Raw genomic sequence first — 13,054 nt, 5'->3', positions numbered from 1 at the left:
TACATCACACTGTAACAACAAAATACAACAGAACATAAATAAGTCCAGGCAGGGCCCCAACCTAGTGGCAAAACAATTATTGGTACCAGCAGTTGAGCCACCAAATCTGCTGCCGAAAGGCACTGCTCATACGAGGGAGGAGAATCACACCGCATCTACTGTAACACGCCAGGAACCATCAGGCTTCCTGGCCTTACTTAGTGCTTAGCAGCCACCTAGGGCTTCCCAAAGTTAGCACCAGTACCAGCTTTTGCTTTCTCAGTAGACTTTTTTCCTCCGCCTAGCTGCTGGGCATACACAGGCTGCTTTTGGCCATCAAGGCCCACTGGCCACCTCCAGATTCTCAAAAAAACATAACCTGCCAAGGTCCTCCACCTTCTGGCGGGATTGTCAGTCCATCAGTCCAAGTCTGTTGGCCTCTCCCTGCATCAGCACTGGAGAGCTCTGAATCGTGGTCCTCTCTTCGCCAATGATTCTTGCTGCCTCAGGGGTCGTTGGCTGGTCCTCTTGGGTGTCTCCTTCACGCGAGGTCTCGTCCTGCAGCTCCCAGACCTTGTCCCTCTCCTGTGCCACCATGACGCCTCCAGCATTGTTGCATCCAAACACAGTCTGTTACTCCTTAGTCCCTCCAGGTCTTCGGAGGGCTCCATACCCGTCTGCATGGATCATCTTGCTGACTTACGCCAATTGTAGGGGCAGGAATGAACACAGGGCAGGTTTTCTAGGATCCCATGCAGATAGGTAAAGGAGGAATTCTGGAGCCCTCGGGTTTTGCAGGTCTTTTATTGGGGTTCACCAGGCATATGGCAGGCAGGGGTGCTGGGAGCCCGGGAGGCTGGCAGACCTCCCAGCCCCCAGCATGTCTTCACTCTGGGCTCTTCGGCGTTCTCTCAGCTACTGCTTCTCTTGCTTCTCTCTTGGCTTCTCTTTTGGCTTCTACTTGTGTCCCCGTGACGCCGCTCTTAAAAGCACACTCTTAGCCCAGGTGAATCCCATCTACCTATGCCCACACCCTATTCCAGGTGTCTGCTGTAAGGCATGCATTCAGGACCGCAAGGATCCATCATCTATCCTGATGGCAGGAGGGCAGAACAGCCTGACATTTTTCCTTACCCTACATCTTCCTCGGTGGGATTGTTGCAATTGAAGAATACAGTTCAATGAAGTTTTTCCTACTTTATCACCAAGTTGATTTACATTTAATTCAGTACAATGAGTATCTAATTAGGGTCACTCATCCTGGCATAGAAAAGGGCATAAGTAGGTTGGTTTGCTTTTACAAGGTAAATATTTAGTATTTTGGATAGGGACCTTCAGTGTCCATATTTGACAATCTTTTTTTTTTTTTTTTTTTTTAATAGAGGCATGTTTTTCTTTATTTATTTGTTTGCTTGTTTGTTCGTTTTGTTTATACATGCACTGGGTACAGTCAGAAGCGCGGGAGGGTGAGAGAATTCACCAGAGCCAGAGCGGGGAGCAGAGCAGGCAGAAGGACCGAAGTACACTGCTGAGGGGAGCAGCGGGCGGCAGGAGAGGTCTGCGCACCATGTGGGACCCTCCTCCGGTGGCCGGGGAGCAGCCGGGGATTGAACCGGCGCTGCAGAGGCCGCGGGCAGCTTCGCAACCCAGCGCTCTACCACTGCGCCACCGGGGAGGCCCCATATTTGACAATCTTAGCAGCATAATTTGATGATACTGACTCAAGTACAGATCATGAAGTAACCTGATCATTGAGTAATGTGATTTTAGTTATTCTAGAGTTGTATCAAGGGGCCAAACTTTACAACTTGTGGAGTTTTAGTGGCAAAATAATTACATGGGTAGTCCTCTGTTAGGAAAATTAAAAATTTTTCTTCCTCATTGGTGAAATAAATAAGGTGTAAGCCATAGGTTAAATCTCAAACTTCTGCCTTCTTTGCCCTGTCTTTCCCACTTTTTCTTCCATTTTTTCATTTCCTTACTTCTGGATGATAATCAGGAGCATCATTTACCCCCACTTTTGGTCTTCTTTCAACAGTTTGAAAACAGATCCATAGGGAATTAAAAAGTAATTAGATCATTATAAATTATTAAAGTATCTGGTTTATAGTTTGAGATATTTTGTAGTCATTATATCAGTTACACTTTTCCTGACTCTTTTTTCAAGGTATACTACCTGCAGCTCACTTATTTATACATCTTTCATTCATGCTAAAAATATTTATTTTGCTCCTCTTCTGGGCACTGTGCCAGGGATTGTCAGCTTTACTTCTCCTGAAGCTCAGATTACTGATGGTTCTCGCACATACCATGCACCTTGTCTGCACACCAGTGTTATACATAGTTTCCAGCCCCTGCACCCTTCCCCCTCAGAAAAAAAAAATAGCTGAATTCAGGGGGAGGAAGAAGATGGGGGTTAAACTTGAAGACATTTTAGTATAGGAAGTATCACTGTAATTTAGCAAGGGTGTTCATATGGTTACTTGTAACAGCCCTCACAACTAACTGATCTTTGGATCATTAAGGAAAAGGCCTGGTGATGAAGTTATAGGTTGTTCCAAATTAATGTAATTTAAAAGAAATGTAGTGTCATTAGCAATACAAAGTCTTTCTGGTATATTTCTGGGAAAGATTAATTTTAGAGTATTAGAAAAGATAAAATGTTTGAAGTGGCATGTTAGCTATAAAGAAAGAATTTAAGCAGTGTTTTGGGAGGGGTGGTGGTGGTGATCATGAAAGTGATTATTTTAAACCCAAAGCCACATACACCATCCATTAATTTGATTACTGATATTTTTTTCTATTTGAATATTGAATTTATGTGTATAAGTGTGTATACACACACACAGGCACATAAACTCTTCCACATATAATTAAATAGCAATCAAAACTCTTTAGGCTAAGTGACTTTTTTTTTTTTTTTAGGCACTAGCAATCATGTAGACATCTCCAGTTGGTAACAGCTGCCTGACTTAGAGTTTCCCATTGATTTCTTTAACTGTTTAAAAATGTGTTATCTTATAAAATATTGGGACCCCAGTATGGGTTTAATTACCATTCAAGAAGCTCATCCTGACATGATTAATAAGCCACAAAAATAACCGTTTCTTCTTTTCTCTGTAAAGCTTTGGTAATTTTGGAAATTGAGTTTCCTTCTTTTGCAAGATTTTATTTGTAAATAGAAAGGGAATTGTTAAATGGTCTGTTGGCTCACAAGAAATCTTTGTTCATTTATTAAGAGCACACTAGATAACTAAATCCATTTAGAGTTTTCAATAACTTCTTATACTCTTGAGGCAACCACACGAATCATGTAATTGTTTCAGATATTCAGCAGAAATTTCTTGCTAAGAAAACCACAGTAACATGTTTTTCTTATCTTCCACTCACTTTTTTTTTAACTAGACATGGCTCTTAATAAATTAATGGAGGATTTTTGTTATAATGACTGTTTCTTATAGTACAAGAAATAATCTGAATGTCCATTAATAGTAGAATGATTAAATTGTGATACATTCTTACTTGGAGTATCACCTAGTTACTTCATGAGAGTCATCAAGGTATAGTGACATAGAAGAGCATGACTGATGCAATTTAAAAGTTTAAATGGCTATGTTTACTGATATTTTTGTATATAAAAAAGTACAGAATGATATAATCCCTAAGGATATTAAAATTTGTCAAAGGACAGACAAATCAAGGAGATGATTATTAGCAGAAGAGAATTCCAGAAGTAGACTCATGCACGTGTGGTAATGTTTTTATAGAATAAAACTGACATTTCAAAGGAATGGGGGACAAGCTGAATAATTTAGTAAATGGTGTTAGGACAGTTGCCTGTCTATTTGGAAAAAAGAGCACACTTTTATCAGAATGATGGTCAGATTTATCAGATACTTAAATTTTTTTGAGAATTAAGTCATGCAAATTCTAAAAGGAAATAATGGTGAATATATATATATATTTTATTTTGAAGTGAGGAAGACCTAAACACGACACTGAATCTAAAAACAAGAAGGATAAATTTTCCTATGTCAGATCATTTTAAGGCTTGAGAACTGGATGAACCTTGAAGCTTTATGAACGTTCATGGCCTCCAGTTTCACCAGCATGGCATTGAAAGTGTATTCGCTATCACCTGCGAGCATTTGGACCAATGCAAACATACACTGATGAAAAAGAAATCACTACCTTGTGATTTCAGCACCAACCATTGAGATTGATGGCAACTACAATTTGAATATTTGTATGAATATAAGCAATATTTGTATATTGTTACTTCAAATAATGAGTGAGAATATCAAATCAGAACGAAAGTTGTGATAAAGCATATAAAAAACTAGTTTATTTCCGGAATGTGGGTTTGGAAGTGATAGAGAAGATAAACCTCATTTTATGCTATTTTCACCTTTATAATTATAAATGTATTGTTTCATCATTGAGAAAATAATTTAAAAAATTTTATTGAGGTAACATTAGTTTACAGCAGTATATTATTTAGGGGAGTAGGTTCATGCGTCCTTAGATGTTGGTTGCCACACCACTCTGAATATCAAAGCACCCATAGTCCAACAACTGGGCTCCATTGTCTCTTTACCTGCAACCCCACAACATCTCTAAACCTCTAGTAACCTCAGTTCTGCAGACATACTTGTAAGGTTTGTTTTGGTTTAGTTTTGTTAGTTCATTTCCTTTCTTTGTATTTCATATATGAGTGAAATCATCCAGTATTTATCTTTCTCCATTTGACTGCTTCACTTGGAATAATTCCCCCCAGTTCTGTCCATGTTGTTAACATATGACAAAAGTTCATCTTTTTTTTTTTTTTTTAAATAGCTGAGTAGTATTCCATTGTGCAAATACACTATATCTTCTTAATTCACCAGTCTGTCGTTGGGCACTTGGGTTGCTTCTGTGACTTGGCTGTTAAAACTAGTGTTGCAGTGAACATAGGAGTGCATATTTCCCTTTGAATTAGTGTTTTTACATTGCTCGGGTAGATTCCTAAGAGGGGAATTGCTGGATCATATGGTAAATATAATTTTCAATATTTTCGTAGGGACTGGGTCAGTCTACATGCCTACCAACAGTGTACGAAAGTTCCTTTTTCACCAAATTCTTTCCAACGCTTGTTGTTTAGGGTATTTTATGGGAACTGTTTTCATGGGATTGAGGTGGTACCTCACTGTGGTTTTGATTTGCATGTGCAAAATAGTTTTAAAGTGCATTGAAAAATAATTAGAATCTGAGGCTTCTAAAAGATTTTGTCACATTCATAACTTGGCTGCTACTTAGCTGTGTCAGCCAGTCACCCATTCAGAGGAAAAAAACGCCTAGGGAACTATACTTTGTTACCCGATTGCAGTACAAATGTAATGAAGAGGTATTTGTGATTTCTTGCGCCATCCATGGCATAGAAAGTGCTCTTTCGGCTAAGTGACCTACAGTGTTGATGTTCTGGATGCTTGGAGGCTGCGCAAAGCTAGTTTTAGAACAGTGTTTGTCATCCTATGAGACAATTTTATTTTAAATCTAAAACATGTACAAAGCACTTATGTTACTTAGGAGTACTCCAAGCTCAGATTTATCATAGTGTAGGATGCAAAATTCATGTAAATTGTTAATAATAAAATAGAAATCCTCAGAGAACATGTGACGGGCCACCTCTGAGCTGCTCTACTCCCCTAAGAGACATCACTTGTATTCTTCTGATGTAAAACTGCGAAAAACACTAACTACCCTGAGTAAATGTGTACAAGTGACTGTGACTTGTAACCATCCTAAAGTTTTATTTGGGTTTTGAGTTCTGAAGTTAAAGAGTGGAAGGAAGTAGAATTCATTAAAAAAAAATTATTAGCCCAAATTTGCCCCACTGAAATGAATGTTTAATTATGTACTTAGGATTCTCACTGAATCCAATAAATGCTTGAGCTACTAGATAGTTTAGTCATTAAAACTATAATGTGATTAAAGCTAAGGAAACTAAATTTACTTTGATTTTTCTCTATTTTCTCTTTTCCCTTCTTTGACCACAGGTCTTAGTAATGAAAGGCAGTAATAGAAATAAAGATCATTCAGCAGAAGGAGAAGGGACTGGAAAAAGACCAAAAAGAAAGTGTCTTCAGTGGCATCCATTACTAGCAAAGAAACTTCTTGATTTTTCAGAAGAAGAGGAGGAGGAAGACGAAGAGGAAGATATTGATAAGGTAATTCCTCTGTTTACTATAGAAATTTAAAATTTATGCTCATATTAGAAACTACGGTGAACATGTATGGTGCAAAAGACGCATTACTAAAAGTCTGCTTAACGTGCATCCTTTTGCAGTAAATGGCAACTCCCAACATTGAGGTTTGTCAGACTTGCTCAGATGTCACTTTCATCCGTCTATCAGCAAATTCTCAGTCTGCCACAATAAGTTGTTCTCAATTTGAAAAAGCTTCTCAACCACATCATGACTGCAGTCTTGATCCGGGCCACCACCATTTCTACTGCATATTACTGCATTCTGCCTCTCCCCCTTCCTCTGCTCTTGCCCTTCTGCAGTCTGTTCTCAGCATAGCAACAGAGGGATCCATTTAAAATGGAAGGCTGGTTTGGGCTGCTTTTCTGCTTTTGCTTCATGAGGGCTTCCTGAAGGACTTATGTGCTCACTGCTGTCTGCATCACCTGGTCCATATCAGGTGCCCAGTAAACAGCTATTGTGTGAAAGAATAAAGTCATTAAAACCTGCTTTCATTCTTCATTCAGTGATCTCATCCCCACCCTTAGTCTTACTTCTCTGTACCAGTGATGCAGTTTGCTACCCCAGATGAGGCCTCCCTTTAGAAAGCCTGTGTTGTTTAGTTCCTATAACACCCCATATCCACCTCAGGTTCAGCCTACTCAATACTAATCTTTCTGCTCACCTCAGATCTAATTTCTCTCATTTGAGCAAAAGTATCCCTTTTGTGCATGAAGGAATCTTGCCACCCAGGGTAGAAACACTTTTATAATTTGTAAATCCACTTATATCCCAGTCAGCCTTGGTTCTTCCTCATAAATATGGTCTCTGTTCTTTATTCTCATTATTGCTACTCATTATTTGATTCAGCCCTGATCTTTTTCGAGCCTGAACAAGTAGAGTGACTTTTTTTATAGGTTTCTCTAGTTTTGGTTGCTTCTAGTTTTGCTAGTAGGATTCATACTCTATGCTGTAGACAGGAATTACCTTAAAAAAGAGATCTAACAATGCCTTTTCCTTGGCTTAAAGCTATTCAGAACTCTCCATTGCATCCAGATGTGGTTTCCCTGTCCTGGTCTGGTACTAGTGTTGATTTAGTACAAAGTGTAACCGGGTCCTAAGTGGAAGATAAATAATTTAATGTTTTTAATTTAATGAAATAGTTATAATATTAAATAGTACTAATAACCTTTTTTATTAATACTAAATAGTAGTTAATAGTGGTTAATAACTTGCTCATACTTGACAAAAATGGAAGCCCATGTCTACATTGGTCACCCATTGGTCCATACAGTATGAAACCACTCACTCATAGGATTAAATGTATGTTTTGAAACATGGCAGAGCACATTCTTAGGAATTGGCCATATCTTCTTCTATAATCTCATGTTTTAGATCCCTGTTACAACCTTTTGTAAATCAGTCCTACTGAACTACATGTCTGCCTTCAAATAAACCATCCAGGGGCCTCAGAGTTCGATCCCCATATGGCCAGGGAGCTAACCTACATGGCACAGCAGATCTCTCCTGCCTCACCCACTGCTCCCCTGAGCAGTGTATTTCAGTCAATCTGCTGTTCTGCTCCCCACTCTCTCTGGTGATTCCTCTCACCGCCTGTGGCTCTGTCTTACACCCCAGTTCTTACATGCATATATAAATAAATCTTAAAAAAAAACAACAAATAAACCATCTAGCCTTAATTCCTGTCAGTTCCCTGTCTCTCCATTTACTACCTGACATATTCTGATTCATCTTCAAAATTTATCTCCAACACCACCTTTCTAGGGAGACTTACTGTGCTTCTACCCATTCACTCATGCTTCATTATCAGACTGGTTCCTTTATGCAGTCATCATACTGTTTTCAAATTTATTTGTTTATATATCCTTCTCTCCTCTAAGACAGTAAACTCCTTGGGCCAGAAGTTTGTCTTATTTATCTCTTTTTCTAGCTCTTGGTTTGAGCTTTATAATTTAGTAACTGAATCAAAAGTTATTCTTTTTTGTAGGGGAAAATATAATTACTTTTCAGCCTACTTTTTTAAAAATTCCTGATTTTTCTCTAACTTCTTAGTTTTAGAATGCTAAATAGAAATCCCTTGAAAATGCAAATCATTGCTACTGATTGTATACATAATGAGGAAGATGCATCTTTAGCCTTTACCCCAGATAATAATCCCTAATGCATTTCCAAATCAGATAGCTACGACTTCAAGATTGTTCTGTACTATTTGTATGTGCAGTTAATTGATGATTAATTAAATGCATTTCCAATACTCATTTAAACTTAAAAATCATCTTAAAAACTTCCAAATTGAATTAAGCTAGTCATTTGTCCTAGAATATCTTTCTATAACAGTTTCCAATAGACATTTTATAAAAGAACATGGTTGCCATATAGTAGTGGTGATCCTCGGAGTGTGATCCTCAGACTAGCAACATCAGCATCACTTGGGAACTGTTAGAAATAGGAAATTCTCAAGGCCCACTCAGATCTCCAGAATCAGAAACTCTGGGAATGGAACCTAACAATCTGGGTTTTATCAAGACCTCCAGGGATTCCAGTGTACATTCAAGTTTAAGAACTCCTGCCCTACTATATAATGCAGACTAACAGCTACCTCAATCCTTCTTGATTTTAACTATGAAATAAGAAGTTAGAGAAATGGTTTCAGTAACCATTCTGAGCTTCTGTCATAGTTGTACTATTTCCAAGAAATATCGTTGAATCCTATTTTAACCTTAGAAGATATTTAGCAACCCTAAGGTATTTTGGGATTCTGTGATCAAAGATGTGCCTTTAGAAATTTTAACTGCAGTCATGTGCAGGAGGTATTATAAGGAATTAAAAACAGGAAGAATAGGCCTTAAGTCAGAGCAGTACTAGGGCAGAGGTAATGAGAATTACACGAATGGAAGGGGCAGCATGAGAGGTTTGCAGAAGACCTTGAAGACCTTAAATTGAATGAAGCTTAGGAAAAGGGAGGGTAGCTTATTCCTATTACCATAGTATTTCACTAGACAAGTGAGTTTGATATTAAGGGACCTTTCTTATACTCTTGGTGGAAATGTAGACTGGTCCAGCCCTATGGAAATCAGTGTGGTTTCTCGAAAGACTAAAAATGGATCTGCCATATGACCCAGCGCTTCCACTCCTAGCTATCTATTCAAAGAATGTAAAAACACTACTTTGAGAGGAAACCTGCACTCCAATGTTTATTGCAGCTCTTTACAGTAACCAAAGTATGGAAACAACCTAAGTGCCCCAAAACAAATCAGTGGATAAGAAGATGTGGGATATAGTCATGATGGAATGCTGTTCACTGATCAATAAAGATAACTCATGTCAATTGCAGCAACACGGATGGAGCGGGAAGGGATTATGCTAAGCTAAATAAGACAGGAGAAAGATAAATACTGGATAGATGGTGTCATATATGAAATATAGAGAAAACAAACAAAGGATCAAAGACTGACTTTAAAACCACCCCTTGAAAACTGACCATAGATCTGAGACATCCAAAGGGGGAAAGAAAAGGGGGAGGGGGTGCTCACAGGACTTTGGTTGAGGACTGTGGGTGTTTTGGTTGTGGGAGTGCTACTGCTAACAGTGACTCCACCCGAGGGGGGACATCCTATATTGTCAAAGCACTAAAAAGGATGTAAAACAATAATACTTCCCGTTAAAAAAAAAAAAAAGAAAAATGTAACTACAGGATGAAGAATAGATCAGTGGTTATTATTTTGTATCCCAAAATAATGCTTGAGAAATGTCGAGCAGTTCTTTATCTGATTGTGATAGTGATTACATAAATTTATATATGTGTGTTAAAATTCATAGCACTGTATATATCTATCTCCTCAAAGGCTTGGTTTAAAAAAAAAAAAGTTTGGTATTTCTGAGCTTGAAATTAACTACGTAGTTCTTCCTTCAAATAATGTCGGTTTGGATTTTTATGGTAGAAGGCTCTACCTACTTGTGATGTGCTCAAATATTTTGAGTATTCTCTATTTTTTATTATTTAATTTCATTTTAAACATTTTCTTCTTACTGTATGCAGAAAATTACATTTTACAGATGAGAAAGAACTAATATTCATGTATTTGGTGTGAATATTATTTATTTTGAGATCTATATACATAATGGAGTTATTCATCAGGAGTTAAGTATTAATTTTATACTAGATGTTGAACTAGACACTGTGGTTGTAAAGGTAAATAAGAGAACTTTTGTCCTCAGCTCAGTCACTATTCAAGAGAAAAAAATAAGCAATTATAGCACAATGTAATATATGTTGTAATAGAGCCAATCACAAGTTGCCTTAGAAACTGATAGGAGAATACATCATGACATTGGTTACTAACCACTAACAGTTGATTTTTTAGAGATCGTTTTTTTCAATTTGTAAGTTGTTGAGTGGATTAAGAAGTACAATCTGAAAAGACTTTCAAAGAGATGTTAAATATCTGGCTTTTGTTTTGGTTGGTAATAGGTTCAGCTTCTTGGAACTGATGGCCTAGAGCAAGATGTTGGTGAGACTGAAGATGATGAATCTCCAGAACAGCGAGCCCGGAGACCAATGAATGCATTTCTCTTATTTTGCAAACGCCATCGCTCCCTTGTACGTCAGGAACACCCTAGGCTTGATAACCGAGGTGCTACCAAGATACTAGCTGATTGGTGGGCTGTTCTGGATCCTAAAGAAAAGCAGAAATACACAGACATGGCCAAGGAGGTAGGTCATAATGAGAAAGTTTTAGGGTGGCTGTGAGCAACCAATCTTGTAATCCCCATTCAGCAAGTATGAAGTATCAGCTGAATGTCTCTAAGCTGGAAAGTGAATTCTGAATTGAGTGTTAAGTGAAAACATAAGAGCCGAGTTTCAAATCCACCTTGCAAATACTGGTGTAGGTGTCAAGAACAATTACTGCCAAGAAGTTTTTTTTTCTAATTATATATACCCCAGTGATATTGAGGATGAATTTTTATGAAACATGTCTTATTTATTATGAATAGTGTTTTTTCCTTTTTTTTTTAAGTTTTTCTAGGAACTCAACTTCTGGTGTTGTGTCATGGGAAAGAGTCTTGATCTGTCTCTGATGCTAAAAAGCTTTATGATCTTATTTAAGTCAACCTCTGAGTCTCTGTTTTTTCTTTTTTTTTTTTTAAAGATTTGTTTATTTATGCATGTAAGAACTGGGGTACAGGCCAGAGGTGCAGGAGGGTGAGAGGATTCACCAGAGACAGAGTGAGGAGCAGAATAGGTAGACTGACTGAAAACACTGCTGAGGGGAGCAGTGGGCAAGACAGGAGAGGTCTGCTGTGCCATGTAGGTAGCTCCCTGGCCGACCGGCTGGGGATCGAACTTATACTACAGGGGCTTCAGATAGCTTCATAGTGCTGTGCTTAATCCCTTGCGCCACCAGGGAGGCCCCTGGGTCTCTGTTTTTGTTTTTTTTTTTTTTTTTTTTTTTGTTTGTTTGTTTTTTTGTTGTTGTTGGAATGAGGAAGTTGAACAAAGGTTTGTATCCCTTCTAGCTCTAATTATTTTAAAACTTTGTCATAAACATAATTATTAAGAGATGTGCTTTGACTTGTTTCTATTCTGCAGGTAGTGCAGCATGAATATTTAAAACCAGTAAACAAATGAATGATGGTGAACAGGATATGTGTGATGTGTGCTTGCGTGTAAACATTGGGTAGGTAGTAGTTGGTGAGAATCATTTCCAGGCAGGAAGAGTAGTCAAAAAGGTGGGGTGTTAACTCCAAAACAATAGTAGTTACTGAATTTTTTCAAAAATTGTATATCGGTCTCTCTGTGTATTTATCTGAAATTAATGTGAGTTCAGTGTGGGTCTAAAAAGTATTATTTAATAGACTAAGCCAACAAGGGAAAAGCCAACAATATTGTGGTTAACTTGAAAAGAACAATTCTAACATTTCTTCAGCATTACAACTTACAGTCTTGATCCATCCAAACATTTTAAGTTCTTTGAAAAGATGAACCAGCGGGGTGCAAAGTATAGTTTCAAGTGACACATTTTATTAGACATCACAGTATGTGAAAAATATTATCTTTAAATTTCTGTGGTTTTATTGAGTTGTTAACAAGCTACATGGAACATAAAATTTTCTTATATAATGTTAAGGGAAATTTAAATCCCGAGTAAGTGAATAGCATAGTCGCTGTGTAATTAATGATCACATAAGATTTCAGGAGTACATGTGAAACTAATATAATGTTGTATGTTAATTATATGGCATTTTTAAAAAAGACTTCAGTTGTTGACTATTGTTAAAGACGGGATATAGAAAATCAAAATTTTCCAGTAACCTACATGATTGTAAATGTTTCTATAGATTTTCAGTAGCATAGCATTAATTAATAGTAAAATTTACCCATGAAGTGTTCACAGGTCTTTTCATACTCATGCTTATGTGGTAACATAAACAGTATCTGAAACCTCATAGGGAACTGCATTAGCTTCCTATAATTAAACTTTTGAACTTGTTTTTCTGTTGCTGTTTTTTTAATAACATGCGGCCTGTCTCCTGTATATTGTTTGCCTTTCTTAAATAATGCTAATTTACAACCCCAATAGGTGGCCTCTTTTAAGAGGAGGAAGTATTATTCTCATACAGGAAATCCCTCACTAATTACTTAAGTAGGTTTATAATATTTGCCATTGTGGTGCTATAATGAGATCTGTTAGGTGGCCCCCTGCAATCTACTACAAGTGGCTAATACTTTGCGTTGTTTTTAGTTGCTTTTATGAAATGTTTTGTCCTGTGAAAAATGTGGGAGGTTCAGTTACTTTCAGAATCATCATACAATGGTTTCTAATCAAAATGGT

General features: G+C 37.6%; 1 protein-coding gene across 9 annotated transcripts in view; it reads left to right on the top strand.

Annotated features, from left to right (window-relative positions):
- Positions 1-13,054, top strand: part of BBX (BBX high mobility group box domain containing) — a 267,523-nt gene that overhangs the window by 175,531 nt on the left and 78,938 nt on the right. For all 9 annotated transcript variants that reach the window (XM_054700626.1, XM_054700631.1, XM_054700630.1 and 6 more), the window contains 2 exons: positions 6,015-6,185; positions 10,693-10,935. In XM_054700626.1, coding sequence (XP_054556601.1) covers positions 6,024-6,185; positions 10,693-10,935 — 405 coding nt within the window. In that variant the 5' untranslated portion in view covers positions 6,015-6,023. The remainder of the gene's footprint in view (positions 1-6,014; positions 6,186-10,692; positions 10,936-13,054) is intronic.

This window comes from Talpa occidentalis, unplaced genomic scaffold, assembly GCF_014898055.3.
Source record: "Talpa occidentalis isolate TD23 unplaced genomic scaffold, MPIMG_talOcc4v2.1 talOcc4.4, whole genome shotgun sequence".
Taxonomy (NCBI): Eukaryota; Metazoa; Chordata; class Mammalia; order Eulipotyphla; family Talpidae; genus Talpa; species Talpa occidentalis.
This window is presented reverse-complemented; position numbering and strand designations above follow the sequence as displayed.